Source organism: Dermacentor andersoni, unplaced genomic scaffold (assembly GCF_023375885.2).
Source record: "Dermacentor andersoni unplaced genomic scaffold, qqDerAnde1_hic_scaffold ctg00000041.1, whole genome shotgun sequence".
NCBI classification, from domain to species: domain Eukaryota; kingdom Metazoa; phylum Arthropoda; class Arachnida; order Ixodida; family Ixodidae; genus Dermacentor; species Dermacentor andersoni.
The window spans coordinates 915,159-941,859 of NW_027314754.1; the positions used below are offsets into that span (position 1 = coordinate 915,159).

General features: G+C 45.9%; 1 protein-coding gene across 1 annotated transcript in view; it reads right to left on the reverse strand.

The window, feature by feature from the left end:
* Positions 1 to 26,701, reverse strand: part of LOC126531192 (membrane metallo-endopeptidase-like 1) — a 103,905-nt gene that overhangs the window by 25,428 nt on the left and 51,776 nt on the right. The window contains exon 10 of the mRNA XM_072285759.1: positions 18,253 to 18,291. Within this exon, the coding sequence (XP_072141860.1) occupies positions 18,253 to 18,291 (39 nt within the window). The remainder of the gene's footprint in view (positions 1 to 18,252; positions 18,292 to 26,701) is intronic.

Below are 26,701 nucleotides of genomic sequence, written 5' to 3' on the forward strand. Positions count from 1 at the left end.
GGAAGAAGCAGAACTGGTGGGTCGTAGTGCGGCTTCCGTCGGTCGGCATGAACAGTTTCGCGTCCGCGACGCCATTGTTCCGTAGATGGCTGATTAGGCTCAGTGACGTAGTTGACTGGGGACATCTGTTGCAGAACTCGGTAAGCTGAACTTTGTAGAAAGGCCAGGAGTAGAGGAAGGAACGCGGATCCATAACAGCGTTCCAGGTGAATATGAAGGAAAAGTCAAACTTGCATCATAGACAAGTTACTGGCTGGCCTAGTCTTGCGCGGTAAGTGAGCGAGTGATCTGACGACATTCTTCGGCATAAATGGCGGCTTCGGATAGAGTCGGGGACTCGGATGGGTTGGGGCGATACAAAATCATTCGGTTCATAAGCGAGGACGGTTCGCGACCATAAAGAAGATAGAAGGGAGAGAATCCCGTGGAAGACTGAGTGGCGCTATTGTAAGCATACGTAACAAAGGGGAGGATGTAATCCCGGTTAGTGTAGTCAGCGGAGACGTACACGGGGAGCATGTCGCCGAGAGTACAATTAAAGCGTTCAGTCATACCATTCGCTTGCGCATGATAAGCGCGTGTAGCTCTAATGAATGTTGCATTCGCGAAGGAGTGCTTCAACAGCTTCGGATAAAAATGAACGACCAAGGTGACTAAGCAGCTCGCGAGGCGGACCGTGTCGAAAAACAAAGTTGCGAAGGATGAACAAGCCGACTTCACGTGCTGTTGCCGCCGGGAGAGCAGAAGTTGCGGCGTAGCGCGTGAGGTGGTCCACGGCAACGGTGACCCAGCGGTTGCCATCTGGGGTGTACAGTAGAGGACCGTACAAATCAATGCCGATACGGTCGAAAGGCCGGAAGGGACGTGGCAATGGTTGGAGCGGCGCTGTTATCTTGTGGTGTGGGCTCTTGCGGCATTGGCACTTGGCGTTCGCGTTGGCGACGAAGCGGTTCATTCGTCGCGAGTAGTATCGAAGCCGTAGGCATGCATACGTCTTTAGTACACTGGCATGGGCACATGGTGAACTCGCATGAAAAGAGGCACAGACGTCGGAACGTAAATGGCGAGGAATCACCAGCAACCATTTACGGCCATCAGGTAGGTAGTTGCGGCAGTACAGGAGCCATTCGCGGATGCAAAGTGGCCAGCAGTGCGACGAAGCGAGCGGTCGGTGGAACGTGGTGACGGTTGAGATAAATACCCTAGGAGAGAGGCTATACAAGGATCCCTGCGTTGCTCTGTTGGCATGGCGGCGATTGTAAGCGACGAATAATCGTAGCAAGTGACAGACGGCGTACCATGCTCATCGGGCAGTGGCGAGCGCAAAAGTGCGTCGACATCAGAATGCTTACGACCTGACCGGTAGACAACACGGATGTAATAGCCCTGTAGACGAAGCGTCCAACGAGCGAGGCGGCCAGAGGGATCTTTTAATGACAACCAGCACAGGACGTGGTGATCGGGGACGACGTCAAATGGAAGGCCATACATTTAAGATAGAAATTTGGTGAGTGCGCAAACGACTGCAAGACATTCTTTTTTGGCGACCGAATGGTTCGTTTGCGCTTTGGTGAGAGTGCGGCTGGCGTAAGAGACGACGAACTCTTCGAAGACAGACTCACGCTGGGCAAGAATAGCGCCGAGGCCGACTAGCGTCCGTGTGGATTTCGGTAAGAGCATCTGGGTAAAAGTGGCGTAGATAGGTGGGGATATCAAAAGATGGCGTTTTGGCGAACGCGCCTTCACAAACGGTAGACAATGCCGAGATGCCTTGGCTGTTGGCAAGCACTGCGTTAACGGGGCGATTATGGATGCGAAATTACGCACAAATCGACGATAGTACGAACACAGCCCTATAAAGCTATGGAGTTAGTTCAGCGTACACGGCCTGGGGAACTCGGTGACGGCGCGAAGCTTTACAGCGTCGGGAAGGACACCATCCTTGCTGACAACATGGCCTAAGAAGGTAAGCCGTAGGGCGGCAAAGCGGCACTTCCTCAAATTAAGTTGTAGTCCTCAATGTGAAAGGCCAGTCAGGACGCTTGCGAAATGGCTCACATGGGAGCCAGAGTCCTTCGAAAAGACTACAACGTCGTGCAGGTAGCAAATATACGTGTGCCATTTCAGGCCTCTAAGAATTTTGCCTATGAGACGTTCTAATGCGGCAGGCACATTATAAAGGCCTAACGGCATCACGTTTAACTCATATAGACCGTCTGGGGTTACAAATGCAGTTTTCGGACGGTCAGGTTTATTCACAGGGACCTGCCAGCACCCAGATAGAAGGTCTCAAGAGGAAAGGAACTCTGCTCCTTGCAAGCAGTCGAGAGCATGGTCATTTCCGGGCAGCGGATAGACATCTTTTCGCGTGATCTTGTTAAGGCGCCTATAATCATTGCAAAATCTTATGCTACCATCGTTCTTCTTGATCAGCACAATTGGGGAGACCCAAGGGCTCTGTGAGGGCTGAATAACGCCACGATGAAGCATGTCGTTGACTTGTCCATCGCTGACGTTGCGCTCAGCGTGAGAGACTCGGTATGGACGCTGGCGTAGGGGTGCATGAGTGCCGGTGTCAATGTGGTGAACGATAGCGGACGTGCATCCCAAGGAAGATTGCTTATGATCGAATCACATCCAAAAGTGGCCAAGCCGCTCCAAGAGTTGGGTACACTGGGCAGGCGGGAGTTCGGAGTCAATTGACGGAAGGAAGGCCTCTAATGAGGACGAATCGGCGGTGGTCACAGGAGCAAGGCTGTCGACGAGAAGTCTTAACGTGTTGTCAGGCAGTTGATTGATTGATTGATTGATTGATTGATTGATTGATTGATTGATTCTTTATTGGTTTATCACATATACATGTGATGAGAGGCGAAGGGAAAAGCCATTCAAGGATGGCTTGAGGGTGTCCTTCGCCCCCACGCTGGCAAAGACAACAGCAGAGGCACACACGTCCTGTTCACATGGTCGTACACTTTTGCAAAACCATCATATTAGGCACAACATTGCCATAAACCTTGACAAAACCATAAAATTAAACACATTAGTTACTGCCCTACGTAGGGCAACATGCGTTAACATACTTTACTTCACCTCAGCATCGAATGACCGCACATTTCATAACAATGTACGGTTAGTAATAGTGACATTGAAACAATATAATTAAATAGCAATCGTAAACAGCTCTAGTGGTCAATGTTAGGCTAGAAAGAATGTGTACAAGTCAGATAATGTTGCTTCGCGAATATCGATTTGTTTTTTATTAAACTCATTTAGTAGACGTGGAAGTTTGTTTTGGAGCATTTGCCGACCATAGCCAGTGTGACAATATGGAACACTCCATATTTCTGTTGTTCTAGTGGCATATGATGCTTCCTTCAAATGGAGATTCACCAAACCCATGAAGATAGAATTATGACAATCATAGTTAAGGCGATATTCACGCAACAATTTATGCTCATATGTGTCTTGTACTCTAATTATTTTAAATGTTTTAAAGAGCTCCACAGTAGAATGCCGGAGTGGCACATTCTCAATTATTCTCAAAATTCTTTTTTGCATGACTGATAGCCGCGAGAAATTCGATTGTGTTGTAGTCCCCCAGACCAAATGACAATAGTTTAGATAGGAAGCGAAGAGCGCCTTATAGATTAAGAATTTTATTGACTTCGGAATTAAGTAGCGGTTTCTGTTCAGAATTCCCGTTATTGCACCTAACTTTTGTAATATCGCATTGATATGCTCATCCCACTGCAGTGATTCTGAAAAATGTATACCAAGTACTTTAATAGACCTAACTAGCTCTATCTCTGAGCAGCGATAAATTAGGTTACGTACTACTGAAACCTTCCTGCCTATAGAATGAAAATCACAGCCTTTGTTTTCTTTGCATTTATCTTTAATTGGTTATTATCTGCCCACGTGCTTAGTTCCTCTAAAATGGCATTACCTTTATGAAAAAGTTCGGCATCTGATGAAGACGAAACAAATATGCTAGTGTCGTCAGCATAAATTATAAATTTAACTTCTGAAGATATACGGACTATGTCGTTTATATATAAATTAAAGATCAAAGGCCCGAGAATGCTACCCTGCGGTACTCCTGAGATTATTTGCTTTCTTTCAGATACCATTTCATTCATTGACACAAACTGACGTCTTTCCGAAAGATAACTTTTCAGAAGCATCAGGGGAAGCCCACGAATGCCATAGTGACTTAATTTGTCAAATAACATTTTATGATTTATGTAATCAAAGGCTTGCGTAAAATCAACAAAAACACCAAAAACAAATTGTTTTTGTTCAAATTTCTCCAATATATATTCTTTCTGGTCGAGAAGAGCTAGTTCTGTTGATCGATTTTTTATAAATCCGTACTGGCATTTCGTTATCACGTGCTTGTTACAGAAAGGATATAGTCGATTATAGATTATTTTCTCGAAACCTTTAGAAAATACAGGCAGTATCGACACTGGTCTATAATTCGAGACGTCTTTTTTGTCTCCTTTCTTATATAAAGCCACTACACGAGCCACTTGCATTTTGGATGGAAAAACACCGGTTGAAATACATAAGTTATATATATATGTCAGCACAGGAGCAATTTTATTTATTACGTATTTTACTGGCCTTACTTGCAGCCCATCAGCATCGCAACTTCGGCTGTTTTTTAACGCCAAGAAAACAGCGCTAACTTCATGTTCTACTGTTGCTTCCAAAAAGAATGTATTTGCATTTGGAGGATCTAGAGCTGTGTAGGATGCACGTGGCCCAGTGTCAAAATCTCGCTGCACGAAATAGTTGTTAAACACGATGACCATACGGTCACCACTGACTGTTCCCCCACCGTGCAAGACTTCTGTCACCGGTTCCTTCCTGTCGCTCCGTCCTATAAGTGAATTCAACTTGTTCCATAATACATCTGTTCGTTTAGAACAGGAAGAAAATAGAGGAAAGTAATACATTTCCTTTGATTTTTTAAGTTCTTTATCTAAGGCATTTCTAAACCGCTTAAATGCACTTAGGTCTACTTCTTTACGCGTGCGCATAAACTTCTTAAATAAACGATCTTTTTTGTCAATCTTGTGCAAAAGCTCACGTGTCATCCATGGCTTTCGACAGCCTTTCACCATTTCTAGTCGTTTGTAGATGAAGTGTTTTTTGTATACTGCCGAAAAACAACTCAAAAAAGTATCATAAGCCACATTGGCATCAGTAGAGTGAAAAATATTGTCCCAACACACGTTACTTATATCCAAATAGAAAGCATCCAGAGCCTTTTGCGAGACACGCTGGAAACCAGAAGCAACATCAGTGTCCACTCTTGGACTGTCGGTCTTAATACAGCAGCATATTGGCCTATGGTCACTGATTGGGTACGAAAGCACTCCTGTTGTAACCAAGGACTCATAATAATTTGTTATACACAAATCAATAATGGTCTGCGAGCACATGGTAACCCTTGTAGGAATATTTACTACGTTTGCACAGTTATAACATGAAAGCAAATTTTCGAACTCACATTTTTTTACACTATCGCAATTCATATCTATATTGCAGTCTCCGCCGATGACAACATTATACTGATTTTCATTTACAAATGTAAGCAAGTTATCTAAGAAAACAAGAAAAGAACGCATGTTGCCATCTGGAGGACGATAACAGGAGACAATGACAACATTGCTAAAAAGAACACACACTACTTCGTAATCAGCAGTTACACAAGAAAACTCGTCAACTAGAACTGCTTTAAAAGAACTATTGACTAACAAAGAAACGCCTCCACCTCGTCGGGTTAGCCTACGCACAAAGAACGTTTTCATCTCGGGAATTTGAAAAACATCCAAGTCATCTGATTGCCAGGTTTCTGTTAACATAATGATATCAAAGCAGTGATTCATCCTCTCGAAAAGACATTCAAGTTCCGCGACCTTGTTTCCAATGGACTGCACATTTAAGTGAAAGCACCGAAGAAAACCATTGTGCTTATTATCGAATTCTCGGACTAATTCAGTGAGTGTAATACATCCTAAGGAATCCATTGCAAGTCGTGTAATACGTTACACAAGCAGATACGCTGACAAAATAGGTCAGTCGCACAGGGCAGTCAAGTCATCCTCCCCCCTGATGACTGCAGCTGGTTCCCCATTCTTTCGGCGCACCAGGACTTTGCCGTTCGAGTGCCATGCATAATCATACCCAACCCTTGTAGCCCATGCTCTTGCTATCCCAAGGAGAATTCTTGCATGCCTAGTCATGTTCTCCGTTATATAGAGGCCCTCATTAGACTGTCGGAGAGCCTTCCTCCTCGCCAGCCAGATGTGACGTGTGTCCTGGTGCACAAACCGAACGATCACTCCCCGTATCTTGCCCGACTTGGATGCCATCCTGTGAAGGGCGGAAATGTCTGCACGACCAAGTCTATCAACACCCAACTTTGTAGCGACATCATTGACTTTAGATAGAAGGTCCTCCCCCTCTTCCTCAGGTATTCCGTGGATTTCTATATTCAAGCGCCTACTGCGCCATTCAAGGTCGTCAACGTCAAGCTGTAGCTGGGCAAGACTTTTAACATTACAGGCTTTCTCAATTTTATCAACTCGTCCAAGAATGCATTTTATCTCGTTCTCGTGCTTGTTTAGACGTTCCTGAATGCTATCAAACTTATCATATAGCAGTTGAGCTAGCCTTTCCACTTCTCCGACTTTGTCAGTCAAAGGGAGGAGAGCGGTTATCTTCTTGCTCATGTCTACTATCATGTGTTTGATTTCGGCATCTCCCAACAGTTCTACAGTAGGTGCATTGCCCTTCGTACCGTTGAGTAGAGTACGCGGAATCAGCATCGTCAAACCGACTTACACATTCTCCATGGAATACGATGGCTGTGGAAAAAAATCGATTCGTGACACAAATGGTGCTCCAAGAGTTTTCGACTGCTAGAACTGCAAAAGGGAGAAGGAAGTTTTTGCGAGAGCTGAAGGCTTCGGAGGACGCAAACAGGGCTGTGGTAGAGGGAGCATAGCCGTAAGAAAGTGGTACAAGAACAGCAGACGACGAATGTATGGCAGTGTCCGCGGTGGCCACCACTTGAGAAGAAGGTGGCTTGTCAGATGAGGCGTCACACATTGGCGCCAACTCGAGTGCAGCACGCGCACAGTCAACAACGGCATGGTTAGTAGCAAGAAAGTCCCAATTTAAAATGGTGAAAAAACGACAAATTCGACAAGGCGAGTGGTGCATTCCACTGAAGGACACACACACACATATATATATATATATATATATATATATATATATATATATATATATATATATATATATATATATATATATATATTGCCATGGCTCAGTTGAGGCAGGAGCGGAGAGGAGGGGTATTTATTCGACACAATTAGAACGCGCACGCAGTTCGCGCTTCTTTTTCTCTAGCACCTCGCTTTCACACTCGAGGTATTCGTCTTCGTCGTCAGCGTGGTTGGGCACAGATAGCGTCGCGGCATTTGCGCCCCTCCAGAAGGAGCATCGTCCCGATGCACGGCGGGTAACACCCCGTGTCTAGCCAACCAGAGAGTGTCCCTGTCATTTAGAAAAATTAGGTTTCATGCGCATCACGTGCACAGTCTCAGGCAGGTCCTGATGGCGCCTCGAGCAGGATGGGTTCTCAGGAACTTCATAGTTGACGTCGCTAAGGCGTCGTAGAACTTTGTATGGTCCGAAGTATCAGCGTAAAAGTTTCCCTGCGAGGCTTCGGCGTCGTAGTGGAGCCCAAACCCAGACTCAGGGCAGGCTACTAGACAACGCCCACGATGGTGTTGATTGTAACGTCGGCCATCGTTGTCTTGCTAGCTAGTTATGCGAACGCGGGCGAGCTGTCTTGCTTCTTCGGCGCGCTCTGTGAAATCTGCGGCGTCAGTCTCGGAATCGCTGGAATCATAAGGAAGCATAGCATTCGCATTGTAGTCACTTCTCGACCGTGGAGGAGACAGAATGGCGTCATTCTTGTTGTTGCTTGCCTAGCCGTATTATAAGCAAACGTTACGGAGCGTAATATTTTGTCCCAGTTCTTGTGTTCCACATCGCCTTACATGCACAGCATGTCTGCGAGAGTCTTATTGAGGTGCTGTGTAAGCGGGTGATAGGCTGTCGTCCTTCTGTGTGCCGTGCCACATAACGTGAGTACAGTTCCCAAAAGTTCAGCAGTGAACGCGGTTCCCCTGTCGGTTACCCGCTGGAGCACCGTGCCTCAGGATGACGTTTTCGGTGAAGAAGTGCGCGGCCTCGGCTGCTGTGCTGTTTGGAAGTGCCTTGGTTTTTCCATATCACGTGAGGTAATCATTCGCAACTATGATCCACTTATTTCCGGCGGCAGATATGGGAATGGGCCCAAATGGTTTACCCCAATTTGTGCAAACGGTGTTTCCGGCACTGTCAGGTTTCGTAGGTGGCACTTTTCATCGCTGACAGTCAAGGCACATTCGAACGTAGTGCTTCACCTGTGCTGCGAGCCATGGCCAGTAGTAATTCTCTTTGATCCGTGCCAATGTTCTTGTGTAGCCTAGGTGGCCCGAGGTAGCTTCCTGCTCCTCGTTCTGTTATTGAGAGATGGTGGCCGCATCAACAACTCCTAAAAAGCCTGTGGATTCGTCACCTTCTCCCCATGACGACTAGATCGGCGATGTGGAAAGGCAGTCAACGTCTACATGCTGCCTTCCCGATTTATAGACCACTGTCATGTCGTACTTTTGAAGCCGTAAGCTCCAGCGTGCCAAACCTGCAGATGGATCTTTCATGTTGGTCAACCAACAGAGAGAATGGTGGTCACTTATTACTTGAAATGGGCGGCAGTCTATATGCGGGCGCAAATTGGTAACTGCCCATACTACATCCAAGCATTCCTTATTTGTGGTGGAGTAGTTCGATTCGGCACTTCACAGTGTTCTACTCACGTAACCGATGACTCGCTCAGCGCCGTTTTGCCTCTGAACAAGGACGGCGGCTAGACCCACGTTGCTGGCATCGGTGTGGATCATTGTCGGCGCATCCAGGTCAAAATGGGCAAGAACAGGCGGAGTTTGTAGAGGGTGCTGCAACTCGCTAAATGTCGCCTCCTACTCCTCACCCCACACAAACGTGACATTCTCTGGTTAGGCAGGTGAGCGATGAGGCGATGTGTGCAAAATCCACAATAAATTGCCGGTAATATGCGCATAGGCCCAGGAAGCCTCTGACTGCAATCTTCTCCGTAGGCCTTGAAAATATTGCGACGGCTGCGATTTTCTCAGGATCAGGTCTAGCACCTGTGTGACTTACAACGTGCGCAAGGACTGTAGTTGTTCATAGCCAACGTGGCACTTTTCAGGTTTTAAGGTAAGCACAGTGGACCGTATGGCTTGAAGAACTGACCGTAGCCGTCTGAGATGTTCATCAAATGTGGCAGAATAAACAATCACATCGTCTAGGTACACTAAGCAAGCCTTTCACCTAATATCTAAGAGAACAGTATCCATTAGCATATGTAACGTGGCTGGGGTGGAGCACAAAACAAAAGGGAGACATTTTAATTCATAGAGCCCATCAGGTGTTACAAAAGCAGTCTTTTCGCGATCCCGCTGATCGACCTCTCTTTGCAAGTATCCCCTTTTTAAGTTCATCGATGAGAAGTAACGTGCGTGCCGTAGCCTGTCGAGGGAATCGTCGATGCGTGGTAAGGAATACACATCTTTTTTTTGTAACCCGATTGAGCTTGCGATAATCGATACAAAACCGCAGGCACTTCTTCCTTCTTAACGAGTACCACGGGCGATGCCCAATAACTTTTTGACGGCTGGATAATATCATCTTCTAGCATTTTCTTGACTTCCTGCTCTATTGCTTCACGCTCTTTCTCAGCCACGTGATGCGGATGCTGTCGGATGGGTATTGCCGTTTCCTCAGTAATGATGCGGTGTTGCGTCAGTGGTGTTTGACGCACTCGGGACGTTGCATGGAAGCAGTCCTTAATATGGTCAAGCAGTTCCCTGAGACTTTGTTTCTGTTGCCGCGCTAAACCTGGGTGAATGTTGACGATGGGTGCATGTGGCATCGTATCGGTGGTTATGCCTCTTTTACAGCAAAGCAGTGTCGAATGTGGTCAATTTCATCAAAGTATGCCACAGCGGTGCATTTACTGATGTGTCGGCGTTTATTGGTAAAATTTGTCAGGAGTACCTCTGTGCAACCACCGATTATGCTGACGATACCCCGAGCGATAGCAACACCCTGATGGAACAGGAGTGCAGGGAATCTTTCGGCTGCACCGTCCTTGTTAAACTGTTCCCCGCAATTGATGGAGGCAAGACTGCATGATAGTGGTGGTACGAAGACGTCATCGTCGGCGACACGTAACGACGTCCGTTGGCGTTCTTCGTCGTGGGTGGTGTCTGTACTAGTTGACAAGGTTATCTCGCCGTCCCGTGTAACGGAAAAAGGAAGCAAGAATCAGAGTCATCATAATTGTCTTTTTTCTTTCTTTTTTGGACTGCCAAGAAATTGCGCACCATGAATTTGAACCAGAAGGTCAAGTTGTCAATCCTGATTTCAAAGTAGGGATTCTAACGCAACTAGGAGATTGGTGCGCCACGTGCAACCAAATGTTTCCAAAGCTAACTAAAACCTTGCCTATTCCTAGTTTCTCCTTCACTGCTTTTGGGCTTGCTCCGTTGGTGAGAGCATGTTCAATTCTATGCATATTATACTTCCTTATGTCACCTATATTACACTTGTTGATTAATTTAGAGAGTTCTGTCAGTTCAATTGTAGCTGTAGGGTTAGAGGCTTTCATGTATTGAGGTCTCTTAATCAGACAATAAGCAAGAATCAGATGTATGCGTTAACAGACAAAGCCGGCAATGTCATTACTTATATGGATAAGGTAGTTCAAATGGCTGAGGAGTTCTATAGAGTACCAGTAGCACCCACGGCGATAATGCAAGAGGGAATAGGCTACAGGAATTTGACATTCCACAAGTAACGCCGGAAGAAGTAAAGAAAGCCTTGGTAGCTATGCAAAGGGGGAAGGCAGCTGGTCAGGATCAGGTAACAACAGATTTGCTGAAGGATGGTGGGCAGATTGTTCTAGAAATACTGGCCACCCTGTATACGCAATGCCTCATGACCTCGAGCGTACCAAAATCTTGGAAGAGCGCCAACATAATCTTAATCCATAAGAAAGGGGATGCCATAGACTTGAAAAATTATAGACCGATCAGCTTACTGTCCGTTCCTTACAAAGTATTTACTAAGGAAATCGCATCAGGAACACCTTAGACTTCTGTCAACCAAAAGACCAGGCAAGATTTCGTAAAGGCTACTGAATAATAGATCCTATTCACACTATCAATTAGGTGATAGGAAATTTGCGGAATACAACCAACCCTTATCTATAGCTTGCGTGGATGACGAGAAAGCGTTTGATTCAGTTGAACTTAAGCAGTCATGGAGGCATTACGGAATCAGGGTGTAGGCGTGACGTATGTAAATATACTGAAATATATCTATAGTGGCTCCAAATCCAGTGTAGTCCTCCACAAGGAAAGCCACGAAATCTCATTAAAGATGGGCGTCTGGCAGGAAGAACTCTAATCTGATGAAGCATTTTCAAACAAATTACTTTTTGCCTCAGCTCAGCGTGGGTTGCGTTCTGGGCTTTCGTGCGTAACACAACTAACCGAATTTAAACATGGCATTGCAGTCACCTTGGACCATTGGGAACAAATAGATGCACTCTTCCTAGATTTACGGAAAGCATTTGACGTCGTCCCTCATAATCTCGTTTGCTTAAAGTTCTTATTCCGAGGCATTCCTGAACATACTCTTGGCTGGATAAAGGATTCTTTACATCTGCGCAAACAGGAGGTTGTTCTTAATACGTGACATCGGCGCCAATGCACGTGCTGTCGGGAGTGCCTCTAGGCTCTGTACTTGGGCCACTTTTGTTTTTTCTTTATATTAGTGATTTAGTAGTTGGCCTTAAACCAACCATTAGGCTATATGCTGACGACTGTGTCATGTATCGTCCAGTGATGATGATGATAAAAAACTTTATCCCTATTAAAAGGGAAGGAGCCAACGGAATAGAGGGTTGGGGGAGAAACTACTTGAAGTAGGCCTCCTCTATCCTCTCATCCCACTCCAGGATGGCCTTCTGAAGGTCGGGCCTCGAGCTGCGGAAGCCAGCCTCCCACTGATCCTCACTAGATATTATTTACTTGAGGAAAGGGCAAAGGGGGTGCTTAGGCCACCCCCACATGATGTGGTTCAAATCTGCTTTGGGAGAGACGCAGAATTTACAAGAGGGAGAAAGGTAAATGGCGGGATGAATGCGATGGAGGAGGTAAGGGGAGGGAAATGTGCGAGTCTGTAGCTGTCGCCACAGAACTTCCCACCTGCACGGGGATTTGCCCACGAGTGGCGGAAAGGATAAACGGTCTAATCGGTAGTGTGTGCAGATGTCGTGGTAGGTAATAAGCCGATCCTGCGCTGTAAACGGCGCCTCCTCCGTGGCGAGGTCCGACACATCTGATGCCTGAGCCCGGACTGTAAATCCTCGGGCACTGGCATGAGCCGCCTCGTTTCCGTTAACGCCCGCATGTGCGGGAGTCCAGATTAATGACACAGTTTGATGGAAAGGATGGGCCAAGAGGAAGTAAAGTGCTGGCTTGGCGACCCTGCCCGCTCCGAAGTTATGTATAGCTGCTTTGGAGTCGCTAACGATACCTGATGAATTTGAGATTGCGAGGGCCAGGGCTATGGCCGCGTCCTCCGCCTCCTTGGAGGAAGAGCCAGGAATGCAGGCAGCCGCAGCGACCTGGTCGTGAGAGTTAATGACTGCTATTGCATTATGATTTCTGTTCCCATATGCGGCGGCATCAACATAGAGCACATCTTTTGAGGCGGAGAATTGTTTTGGAGATAATTTGCTCGCTGCCTCCTGTGCTGTTTGTGGTGCACAGGGTGCATGTTTTTAGGAAGTGGGGGATGCAGAGGTTCTCGTGTATGTTATGTGGAATGGTGTATTTAGTCTTGATGATGGGTGCCGGAGTTATAGAAAGAATTTGTAGAATGTGTCGACCTGTTGCGGTGTTAGAAAGTCTGCTATATTGTGATGTGAGGTGGGCTTCTGTGAGTTCAGTAAGTGCGTTGAAGGTGCCAGTAAGCATTAACTTTTCAGCGGAGGTACGTATGGGGACCCCCAGAGCGAATTCATATATTTTACGTAAAAGAGTGTCGATCTTATCTGATTCTGATTTAAGGAAACGTAGATATGGTGTTGCGAACGAAATCTTACTGATAACGAAGGCCTGGGTCAAGCGGAGAAGTTCGGCCTCCTTTAGTCCACCATGTTTATTGAAGACACCATAGAAAGCGCAGAGTGTGATCGACTGTGGTGTAGAGTGTATGTAGGGTATATGTGTTGAGCCGGTTGCTTTGAATGTGTAAACCGAGCACCCGAGCCTGTCCACTCTGGTAACAGGAATGCGGTTTAGGATGACGTGCATACTAGACATGTGTTTTTCGGCCCCCCGGTCAGATGGCAGAAGAAGTGGCTCGGATTTTTGAGGGGAGCAGGTGAGATTCATAGCCCCGGCATGAGCCACGACGGCGTCTGCTGCGGCCTGTAGAGTGTCTTGAATATCTTCATCGGAGCCGCCAGTCGTCCAAAGAGTGATGTCGTCGGCGTAGAGTGAAAACTTGAGTCAGGAATAGATCGCAATGCTTGTGCATAATCAGAAGAATAAGAATGGGCAGTGAAATTTCATGCCTATATGCCTGTCTTGCAGGGTGGCCTTGAAGAAGTGTATGTCTGATTCAACCGGTGGCACATGTCTCTGAATACCGGTAAATGTTACTATGGGCAGTTTACAAAGATATAGAAAAAATCACAAGTTCCTGTAACGTAACTAATGTTGCACTCAGCTCCACTCAGCATGTTAAATAACTCGGAGGTACGTTTTCTGAAACGCTTGACTGGTCTGGTCATGTTAACTCAATTACCGCAAAAGCTTAGCGTCTTCGCTTTGTGTAACGAAATTTTAAGCATTCTCCGTCATCACTGAAAGCAACATTGTATTGGACTAGGGTTAGGCGTATTCCAGAATATGCATGCGCAACAGGGGATCCGTACACTAAAAACCTCATAGACACGTGTACAGAAACAAGCAACACGTTTCGTAACAGGAAATTATCATTTTGCAGTCAGAGGATCCGGTATACGGGAATTCATGGGTTGGAAAACTCTCTCTTCACGCAGGAAAATCCTAAGATTGAAATTGCTTTACAATTTATGCAAAAGTAAAACTGGTATCGACAAAACACTGTTCATTAGGGAGCCGCATTATGTTTCATCTAGAAGAGACCACGCTAAATATTAGAGTTTATCGGTGCCGTACCAATGTGTTTAAATATTCATTTTTCCTAAAACGATTAACGATTGGAATGAGCTCCCTAATGAAGTGATGGCAGCGTCAAGTATCGGAAATGCTGTTAAGACACATATTATTTGAATGTTCTTTTATTCATTTCTGAACCTACACTATCGTAGCCGCTGTTATTTTTATTTTTGTTGCTGTAGAAATTATTGTATTCTTAGTTTGTCTTCCGCTATTGCGAAATTCAGTGCTTAACGAATGTTGCATTTACTTATGTATTCTTCCGATAAAGAACATTTTTCCATTGTGACGCTATGTATTTTAACCTCCATATTATAATGCCGTACATGTGGTGTAGGCATACGGCATAAATGAAGAATAAATAAAGAAAAGAGTCATGCTTGATTGTCCACCACAAGTATGACCCTGTATTTCTTGCTATGACACTACATGAAGGTATCGCACGTAGTTACATCGCAGTGGCGCAGCACCTTCCATATTCGCAAGATTTAGCCTTCTGCCACGGCGACTGTCCTGAAGTTCGGCACCTTTCAGTATGATGTACCCTTCTAACCTTTTCACGCGAACTTTAGGCACGGAATTACTGCCTAAGTGCAACTGGGCATGTGCCCAAATATTGGATTGCGAATAGACAACTTGGGGCATGGGTAATGGGCAGCTAGACAGGTGTCAATCGATGACAGAATACGTGTTATCTTGATGGGCTCCGCTTTCTCACTCTAGCTCAAGGCACTGGGCAAATGCCACACTTACACGGCGACAAGGTAACTGGATGTGACACTGGGTATCTGCTTCTCCTCAATAAAGACCAAGGCAAGCGCGAGAGACGAGCACGGCTACTTCAAATGTCTCATCAAGTTCTTTAATAATTTATTTGTACTTGTAAATTACAACAAATCCTTTTCTTTCTCTCGGTACTTTCATTGTGTAAACAGGACAATAATCATAACCATATATTCTATCAAGTGCACAATATCGCTCGAGCCATAATTCAAAACGAGAGAGATGAAAGTGGTGGACAATCTGTTGGCATACAAAGCAATCACCACCAATTGAATACCCTTTGTAAGAAAGATTCCTAATATAAATAATGTCGCCAATCATCTTCAAGGCACGGATCGTGCTTTTCTGGGCTGCCATAAAATTATGCACCACAAATTTGTTCCTCAAAGTCAAACTAAGATTGTACGGTTTTACGTCAAGGTTCTGAAGCGTATGAGGGATTGTGTATGCTGCTTTCACGGATATGTGTCAAGAGAGCAGCGCTGATTCTGCACCACTACGATGCCTCTGAGAACTCCGTCTTAATCGTGCTTGAGTTTTCTGCATACAGTTTTATTACTATAGTAGACACTCCTCCCCAATCTACTTATTTACCCTCTGTGATATTTTTTCTTACCCTAATCAATATAGGTGTTTAGGGGGCTGTACTGTGGGTATGTGACAATTGAAAGGGAAATGGATTAGTTGCTGAAGCGCTTAACATAACAGGGCTTGCAAGAATGCTTTAGCAATGTCGGAAGAGGCGGAACCATTATATCCTGTCTAATATGAAGTATACTGTAGGTGGACACACTGATGCATCAGAAAAGTTGTGAAATAACGTTTATTACAGTGCTGTCCGAATTTTGGGGACACTCCACATTTATAGGTATTATAGGGCTCTTAACATCACAGATTGATTTAGCTTGTTGACAACGTCACGCATTCCAAATACAAATGCAAATCTCAGTGTGCGATATGAAAATCATCGTCAACATCGTCATCATCAGCCGAATATTATGTTCACTGAAGGACAAAGGTGTCTCCCTGCCATCTCCAATTACCCCTGTCTTGCGCTAGGTGATTTGAATTTCCACATGCAAATGTTGTAATTTCATCCTGCCACCTAGTTCTCTGAGGTCCTCGACTGCGCTTCCCTTCTCTTTACACCATTTCTGCAACTCTAATTGTCCACCGGTTATCCACCCTTCGCACTGTATTGTCTGCCCATGTCCACTTTTTTTTATCTTAATATCAATTAAATATTGGGTTGCCCGGTTTGCTGTCTGATCCACAGCGCTCTCTGGCTGTCTCTTAACGTTGCGCTTAACAGTTTGCGTTTCGTCGTGCTTTGTGCGCTTCTTAGCTTGTTCTCTATCTTTTTTTGTTAACTTCCAAGTTTCTACTCCCCATGTTGGTTTGGTAGACTGCAATGATCGTACGCTTTTCAACGAGAGTGGTGCGCACGCAGTCACAATTTGGCAATGCCTGCTGTGTACACTCCAACCTATTGGTATTCTTTTTTCAATTTGCTTCTCATGATCAGGGTCCCCTGTGAATAACTGACCTAGATAAACGTACTCCTCTACACACTGTAGAGGCTGACTGGTAATTCTGAATTCTCGTTCTCTAGCCAGATTGTTGAACATTATCGCGGTGTTTCGCATATTAATCTACAACCCCACTCTTGCACTTTCTCGGTTAAGGTCCTCAATTATTTGTTGCAATTCGTCCTTAGTGCTGCTGAACAGGGCCGTCTAATAGCAAAACCAATTTCTGCTGAGATATTCGCCCTTGATCCTCACTGCTGAGCCTTCCCAATCTAAGGGCTTGAATATTTCTAAGCATGCAGCAAATTGCATTGGAGAGATTGTGTTTCCTTGCCTAAGCCCTTTATTAAGAGGTAACTTTCTACTTAACCCAAGTAGCTGTGGAATATTTGTAGATAGTCAGCAACATATTCACGTATGCCTCCTGTACTCCTTTACTACTGAACGCCTCTATGACTGCTGGTACCTATACTGTACCAAACACCTTTTCTTAATCTATGAAAGCCATATAAAGAGGTTGATTGTACTCCGATGCAAACGACAAAGCCTAAAAAGATCCAACTCAAAAGATCAGATAGAAATCGCTAAACTGTCAAAACTGATCACCATGAAGAAACCAAGGGATATTCGAAATTATAACTTGGGAAAGATTGGGCAAGTAGTAAAAATTGAGGCAGCATGAAATCAGTGAGAGGAAATCTTTGCATAGGACAATGCAAGTATGCACTTATATATAAGCATGGTAATATCATCAATTCGGATCATATAGTAAAAGCAGTGGAACAATTATATACTGCGCTCTGCGATACCCAGAACAGCCGCTCTACCTTCATTCGAAGCAGTGGTGAAAATGATACAGAGATATGCAAATATTTTCATACAAATAAACCATTTTTCTTTAAAATTAAATCGCCAGAAAATCTTGGTGCGGGTGGTTTTTGCATTTCATCCTTGTGTGTAGGCATATCAAGGGCATTTCCACGCGTTATCTTTAACTGAAGAAGGAAAATGCGATTTCTTGTTTCAATTAGTAAGCTTGAAATATGTGCGATAATCTTATTTATTTATTTATTTATTTATTTACATGTACCTTACAGGCCTTCGAGAAGGCATAGTCTAAGGGGGAAATACGGTAACATATTAGTATGGAATCGGGAAAAAATAAACATCAGTATAATGAAAGGAGTATGCACACACGATGGAAAATTAATACACTAGCAAATACAATGTGTAGACCAATAACAATAAACGGTAAACAATCTCATAATAGCATAATAACATTGTAAACATTTTTGCATGTTATATAGTAGTAAGTACTGTAAAAAAAATTGGGACCACAGAAATTCTTTTATTAACTTATCATCTTCATTGGTATCTAAGCCCTTCTTTCCGCTTAACCCAAACATGCAGTATAACTTATGCTTCACAGCTTACCATCGTAAATGGGTAAATGTAAACACAGTAAATAGTTCTCTCATGGTAATTCTTAAGCAAAAAAACACTTATCTACTTACGCGACGCTGCCCCATCATGGCTTCAAGCTGGCAGAATGACTATTGAGGTGGAAAAAAATAACATCAACGGAATTATTGAGCATCAGTCAGCCTCTTATAATAAAGATTATCTGTATTACCAGGCGCTTCCGAATATCTCATAGATGATGAATACGCTCTATTATGAAATGAGAGTCTGCGGCAAGCTTTGTTCCAGTGCTTGAGATAGAGGAACCGAGATATAATTTTTTTTATGTGAAAATAAGCCCTACTTTATATAAAAAGTCGCTTTCAATCCAGTTCTCTGTAAGTTATCGCTTAACGGTATACTGCCTGCGCAAGCGGGTACGGCGTATCATTTGGCAGAGGCAAAAGCAATTCCCCTGTGAAGCCTGTGCTTTATAATAGTCTATTGAGGAAATATTAACTTCCACGGTGAATATTAATTACGTAGAGGCTAGCAGTAAAGTTTTGAAAGTTTGAGGTCAGTAATAAGTGCGGTCAGCCTCCTAAGTAGTTGTGCTTTTTTAAAAAGGATAATACAGAAACCATCTTTAATGATTCTATATATCAGGCAAAGCATTTGTAAAAGGAATAGGCGATTCCGATTTGTGGGCAAATTTTCATTCTTTCTGTACTATTGTTAAGCGCTTTCCCTGATGATTTTGTAGCCGCATGTACTCTACTCATTATGCATGGTTTATGCTGATTAGGCTAAATTAGGCTTCACAGTTTTCTTAAAAATAGGCAATGGGGGCCACGCGAAGACCACCTGTGCAACTAAATTATGTGGCCAGGGGGACACAAAGTGAGATGATAATTATTTCTGTCAGCAGCCCAATTGATTAAAATTGAATAATTAACTTTTTTTTTACTGCAGTAAGTGGTTAGGTTTGTATTGAAAAGCTAGAGGCAGTTGCATTTCTACACAGTATCACTTTGAAGAATGATTCTAGCGTATCTCTGCTCCGAGATATCTGACGCCAAATTTTAATTGTCGTTCGCATGATTACACGTGGAAGAGAGCACGGATCGACGCAAAGCTCCACCCTGATGTTAAAGAGCCACCTCACTCGCCTATCAGCAGTGCTGGGCGTTTTCCGACATGCTCTTCGAAGTGCATCATCACATTCTTCGAAGTGCATCATCAGCCGACGTGAAATTATGTTCCTAGGTTACCGCGTGAGTTATCGCGGCGTCTAACCTGATCCCGACAAACTTAGTATCGTGAAAGAGATCCTTGTGCCACGTTCGGCCAAAGACATCCGGAGCTTTGGTGGCTTGTGGTCTTCCCTCGTTTTGTCAAGAACATTGCTGATATTGCCCGTCCACTAACGCAGCTCCTGAAGAACGAAATCACATTTTCACGGGTTCCTCAACAAGCCGATGCATTCCAAACGCTCACCAGATTGCTTACTACTTCTCTCATCTTCGCGCATTTTGACACCACAGTGCCTACACAGGTAAGAAAGAACACCAGTAGACACGGCATCGGCGTTATCCTTGCACAGCAGCAACAAGGCTAAGACCTTATCATCGCCTACTCCATTCCCCTCCTTTCCCCTTTAGAGCGCAAGTTCTCAATCCCTAAACGCGAATGCCTCGCTCTTGTTTGGGCAGTCGCAAAATCTCACCCGTACTTGTTTGGCCGCACCTTTTCGGTAATCATAGACCACTATGAGCTGTGCTGGTACTCGTCCCTCAAAGACACAATTGGACGTCTCGGTCGCTGGCCGCTAAAGCTTCCAGAATACACCAGGACGCCGAGTGCCTATCATGTCCCTCCGTGGGCCCTCCCAAATCCACCACCCATGATTCAGATTCTGCGTCCTCTTCAGCAATATACGCAATCAACGGCTCAGTGATGCAAACTTGCGGTCCATCACCAATCACCTAAATTCTAATCCCTCCGACCCGTCCCTGCACCTGTGAGTGCTTTTCGACAATATTCTCTACCGTCCCAATACCTACTCCGACGGTCCTGCGCTTTTGCTCGTAGTACATACGACCCTCCTTTCTACACTTCTCCACCAGTTCCACGATATTCCAACAGCCGGCCACCATGAAGTATCCCGTACATACGACCAAGTGCGACGTCGATTCTTTTGGCCAGGCCTTTACCGTTCTGTGCACCAGTACATTTTCGTTGCGAGTCCGTCCAACGTTGCAAGCGTTCGTCTTTGCAGTTTGCCGGCCCACTTCAGCCTATAGACATTCCGACTAGACCGTTCTACCACTTCGGCCTTGATCTCGTTAGGCCATTTCCGACGTCTCTTTCGTGAACAAGTAAATCGCCGTAGCTACTGACTACGCGACGCGATATGCCATCGCTCGGGCACTTCCGACCAATTGAGCCATGGGCGTTGCTGAGTCCTTGCTTCACGACGTCATCCTCCACCACGGCACTCCACGGCAGCTACTCAGACATGACCGTCGGTCTTTATTTTCCGACACTGTCGGCGTTATTCTTCGCTTTTGTTCCACACGTCACAAGCTAACCACCACCTACACATCGCAGACTGATGGTCTTACAGAACGCCTCAACCGCATGCTCATCACAACTATATTCATGGACGTTTCATCACGTCGCTGTGACTGGGACAAAAGCTTGCCTTATAGGACATTCGTATAGAACTCTTCCCCCCCCCCCTTCCCCCCGACACTGCCGGCTTTCTCCTCTTTTTATCTTTGTTTGCCAGCCACCCCACTTTGCCCTTTCAGACATTACTTCCACTAGCCCCCCACGCCACTACAGAATATGCTCGCGAAACTATTGCTCGTGCTCAAACGGCTCGTAACATCGCACGGGACCGTCTCTCTGCCTCCTAGCTGCCTAAAAAGGCTGCTTGGTCCTTCTTTGGACCCCTTACTGCCACGTAGGCCTTTCTTCGAAACTTCTTTCCCAATTATCCGGGTCCTTCAAGGTTTTACGCCAGCCCACCGAGGCGACACGTGACAAAACGTGATAGGAGACTCAATGGCCTGATAAGAGACATGGCCTCAATTTTGCATCCGCTAATCTTGGTGACATGCTCCGCGGTGAGTGTACCTGCGGTGGAGGTACGTTTTCGCATGGCGATGTTGCTGCCATATTAGGCATTCAAACGAACCGGTGAGCGATGCGTCAGCTTTTGTCGTTCTCAAAGCACTTTCACTCCCGTATGATAGCGTCGATCGTGTTGCAGGCATTTCAAATGAGAAGACTGAATGCATCATCTGCTATCTCTTTTAAACGATGCCTCTCTTTGTCTGACTCTATCATGCCATCTTTCGCCTTGCGACAAAGGGCCAGCCCCTCCTGTATATAAGAAAGATAGTACTCCGTTGATGTCTGAGCGTGGGACGCAAGCGCCTTATTCGCCGCGGCCGTACGACCAATGGTCTTTCCGAAGAGATCACGCATCTTTTGACTGCAGGAATTCCAACTTCTGATTTCAACTTCATGATTCCCGAACCAGACCTCTGCTGTTCCTTGTAAGAAAAATATAACATTCGCCAACATGACCATATCGTCCCATCGGTTTTTACTTCCGCGCTCGTGCAGGTCCAACCGGTCGTCAATATCGACGTCGCCGGTTCTGGAAAACGTGCCCGGATCCCTTAGCTGCGCAAGGACAACAGTTGACGTTGCCGCCGCTGAGGAATAATAGGCCGCCTCTTCTGTCATTGTAGAAAAATCTAAGCGACGGCCACTGCGGAGCTTCGTCATAACGAGTTCTCAACCCTCACTTTCACCAATAATGTGACGTAGATAAAGATTAGGCAACATTATATTAACAAGACATACAGAGTGAAGTCACAGCCATGATGGCAGAATAACCACAAAACTCGAACGAGCTCTCTCGATCATCGTTTTCATCGTCCTGCTGAGCACTTTCTTCGGAATACGGAAATGGCGTGTAACAACATACATGGCAAGCATATCACCCACAGTACAAATAAAACACTCGGTAAGCCTATTGATATGAGGGTGGAATGTCGAGGTGGTGCGATGAATAAATTGGCACTGAGCGGGGAGGGCTTCCACAGCGTGACACAAAAAGATCCACCCTCTGTCGCCGAGGGGACAACGAGGAGGACCATGGCGAAGAATAAAAACTTGGAGAACGCTTAAGCTTCGCCTTCAAGAGTGGAACGCGATAACGTTATCGCACCCCGTTCGCACTGCCCGCTCATTCGCTCGGGATGCTCCTCAGTCAAACAAAGACGAAACGTGCGCCTGAGCCAGCGGAACAAACCAAAGAACTCGGCGTCTCGGAGGGAGAAACGATCTACGCGAGCCAAACGTCGTGATCGGCACGGACAGCTGGGCTGCGACGCCCCATGAAGGTGGACGCGATCATGGGGCTGACAACGAGGAGGGGACGACGAGGAGGACCATGACGAAGAATAAAAACTTGGAGGACGCATAAGCTTCGCCTTCAAGAGTGGAACGCGATAGCGTTATCGCACCCCGTTCGCACCACCCACTCATTCACTCTGCATGCTCTTGAGTCACACAAAGACAAAACGTGCGCCTCAGCAAGCGGAACGAACCAAAGAACTCGGTGTCTCGGAGGGAGAAACGATCTACCAAACGTCGTGATCGGCACAGACAGCCGGGCCACGAGGCGCCATGAAGGCGGACGCGATCATGGGGCAGACGCCTCAATGGGATCATCCTCTATCTCGATTGGGAACACCACGTAGACGCATGACTCCTCGCCAGCAGCACGGCACACATCGCAGGGGATTTCCCACCAGACGCGCTACGGCGCAGCGATCACGCCAGAGGCGTCCCGCGTCGGGCGCTTCACCTAGGAATCGCGCTGGGAGCGGAAAGAGGAGCCGCGTCACCTAAACACGAGGGTTCGAGTGACGCACGCTGGAAGTTAGAAGGGGAGAGAGCGAGAAACCTTATTAAACGCAAGGGTATTGGGGCATCCTCGCACCGGTCCCCGCAAGACCCCAATGCGCTCAAAGGAGACAAATGGGAGAAGCGGGCGAGTAGCGCGCCACCTGTCAGGGCAGTGCCGTACATTGCGAGGAGAGGGACTTCTGTGTTTGCCGCAAGATGGCTCTGCGTGTGCGCCAAGCGCAGAAGAATGTAGCGGAAACGTACTTCGCTACTCGTTTACCTGCGACTTCTGTAATTTACATGCTCATAATTACCGATATACACCGCAGTATAACTTTATGCGGCACGTTTCTAAGGCAACAACGCCTTCACTACAGGCGCTTTTGTCCCATAAGAACCGAACTCATGGGTGAGTGGCACCGTCTCCGTCTCACACTCCGGAGATCTTGGTTCGATTCCCACCCAACCCATCTTTCAAGTTGTTTTTATTTATGAATCGCCTTCCGGGGTTTTTCCGCTCACGGCCAATGCCGGCAGCGCCGGCTTTTCTGCGACACGAGCTCTTTAACGCTCTCGCATAAAATCAAAGTACAAAGAGAGAAACGACATTGTGTGCCTTTGCGGTAGGCACAGCTGCGATTATTGCGTACCGCGTAAAAAAACGGATGGCGACGATGTCCCTGCGGTTACTCGCAGCTGATAGGAGAGGGGACCCAAAGAGATCAGTGCTCACAAGGTAGCAGAGTTGGGCGGGGATATGGAAGAGGTTCCAAGGGACTTAATGGACGGTAAGGTGGGTATTTGAGACGTTGGCAGTCCGCACACGAGTGAATAAACTTGCCAACGAACGTGAACGTTCCGTTCCAGTAGCAGCACGGCCGAGAGATTTCAGACGTTTCTAAGACTACGACATGTGAACACTGAGGGAGGACGTGGAAAGACGCGTCCGATTTTGGAACGCAGGTTGCAAGGTATTTGTGGCCATTAGAGGCGTTGTTGCCCAGATAGAGAAGTTCGTCGTAAATTGCAGAATGACTAGCTCACCCGTTGAGTGCGCAGGAGGTCGGAAGTGTCGGCGTAGCGTAAACGAAATGGAGCAAGGCAGCTATCCAGCGGTCGTGACACTGCTGTCAAGTTATGCTGTCAATTTGGCGAGGCGAGAGAAATTACGCAAGGGATGAAACACAAGTAGCGTATAAGGGTAGGGAGGAATGGGAGAGCGTCGGCGTCCGCATGTTTATAGTCAAAAAAGTAGGCAATGTTGATGGCAAACTCTTGAAGGCGAAGTGACCAGCGAGTAAGGCGCCATGATGTATTTTTTCAAAGTCGAGAGCCAACGAAGAGGGTGCTTATCTGCTACAACGTTGAAATTGCAGTCGTACGAGTAGTGACAAAACCTGGTAAGGACCGAGAAGATGCCTAGGCATTGTTTTTCATTTAAATTATACTGGGTTCGCGCTTTATTCGTACGCGTGGCTGGTATTCGCCACTCCATATTTTGAAGCATAACTGCTGGCCGGCCTAGCTGGAATTGATTAATAGTGAAACATTGCGCTAAACTAAAAGAAAAGGCACAAAGAAAAATACACAAGGGCTGGTTTTATACACAACTACATAACTACATAAATACACAACTGGTTTTATTTTCCGAAAACAGATCCGGAAACAGCATACAGATCTGCCCAAAAGATCTCAGGCTTGCCTCTAGGGCACATACAGTGCAAACCTGTATTGTCTGGAATGTTATAGATACAAGGGAGGCCGCGATATTACTTTATCTAAGATAGCAATGGATGGGTGACTCACACAATCTTCGTTGTGCTGTGAAATGTAAAACGCTTCCACAATTTCCCTCGAAATTTTAACAGAGTGGTTGAATAGGATGGCTGTTTTGGAGGGGGGCTCAAAGCAGGGTGTGCCCTTGCGCGCGCTCTAATGCATGACCAAATATGTGTTAGGGCCTCCCTTTAAACTAACCTAATCTTATGTTAACACATCTGCTGGTTTATCTGACGTACACATGTCCGCCCGACTTAGGGATTCTATATACAATATTCTTTATAGATTCAATAAACTGATGCCCGTACCTTACAGTACACTCATTCTTGAAATGATACTTGCCCTCAAACTTTTGTTTTATCCTGGGACATACACTTCCTATTTTGTTCTTTGCCAAAAAACCCATCTTTACTCCGTAGTTTCGTGCTAGTCCTTTAATCTGTCGGAGAGACCATGTACCCATGGACTTAGAGAAACTTTTGAATGTTCTTTGTTCTGCCTGCTTTTTGCCGTGGTTGGTTCCTTGTCTTGTTTAAGCTTCATTAGCCTTGAGCACATAAACTTCACTACAGTGAGAGGGAATTTAGTTAACAGGTTGCCCGTTTGCGAGATGCTGCATATCCTCTTACTGCAATGTAGTGCATTGGAGAGATTGTGTCTGCTTGCCTGACCCCTTTCTTGCTAGGTAACTTTGTACTTTTCTTGTGGAGACCGAAGTTAGCTGTGGCATCTTTGTAGGTAGTTTCGATGATATTCACGTATCCCTCCTGTATTCCTTGATTTCACAATGCCTTTATGACTGCTGGTATACATACTGAATCAGAAGCCTTTTCATAATCTATGAAACTTCCTCCAGTACTTCCTCGTGCACTTTGTCCTGTACAGATTCCTTTATATACGTGAGATATGCTGATTGGTCAGAGAGAACAAAGGCCAGCGAGGTGTTCATGGACCGTTCGAGACAATTCCACGAGTTGAGCCACGCTGTTTTGCGCATCTAGTTATAACTCCCATATAGACTGATCGAACAGTATTTAAAAAACGACACAGGCCTGCATGGCACACACAGCAGTCACAGGGCTCTCCAAGACTTCAGTGAAGGAGGTCTTGAGAGTGAAACATGTTTAAAAGATTTCTCGTGGCTTTTAAACCAGACGTTAGCCACCTCCGCGCGGTAGAAACAGCGTTGGGGAATTCAGTGACATATGTCCATTAGTTCTGAGCGCTTACCTTTTCTCGTGACGAGAGTGAAACCTCAACGCCACTGTCAACAGTGCCACTGAAAATCACCAGGTCTTGCTGGCGAACCAATCCAGAGCAAGTGATGGGTGATGAAAGAGGCGGAGCCTGTGGTGTGGTCGTGTCGTTGGACAAAGCCAGCCGAAATGTCCTGGTTCGAAGTTCTATAATGGATGCTTAGTATACTACATAGCATACTCACTAATTATATAGAGATATATTGAAGCAATGACGTTTGACGGTAGCTGCGGGCATTGTGCTTTCTCAAAAGTTCGACGTCAGCCTTGTCCGGGTGGAATTGGCGATGATGCTGCTGCTGCTGTTGACAATATTAGTGAAGCGTTGAATCACATGATCCGGCAGTGACATTGTCAAAGAATAGAAGAACGTAGAAAAAATAACGGGATTCTGCTGAAGTATTCGCCTCGGGACGGGCCTTCGCCGAAGGCAGGTCCCACGGCCGATACTCATATATATAAAGAGTTATTCCCTAAGTTGCGCAACCGTAGCGAAAGACAAAGGGACGTCCACAGTGGCCCAGTTCGAAGGAGCTGATTCGGTCGCCGGCCTAACCCATTCCTCGTACTTGAGCTACATCCGCACTTTTCTGAGGTG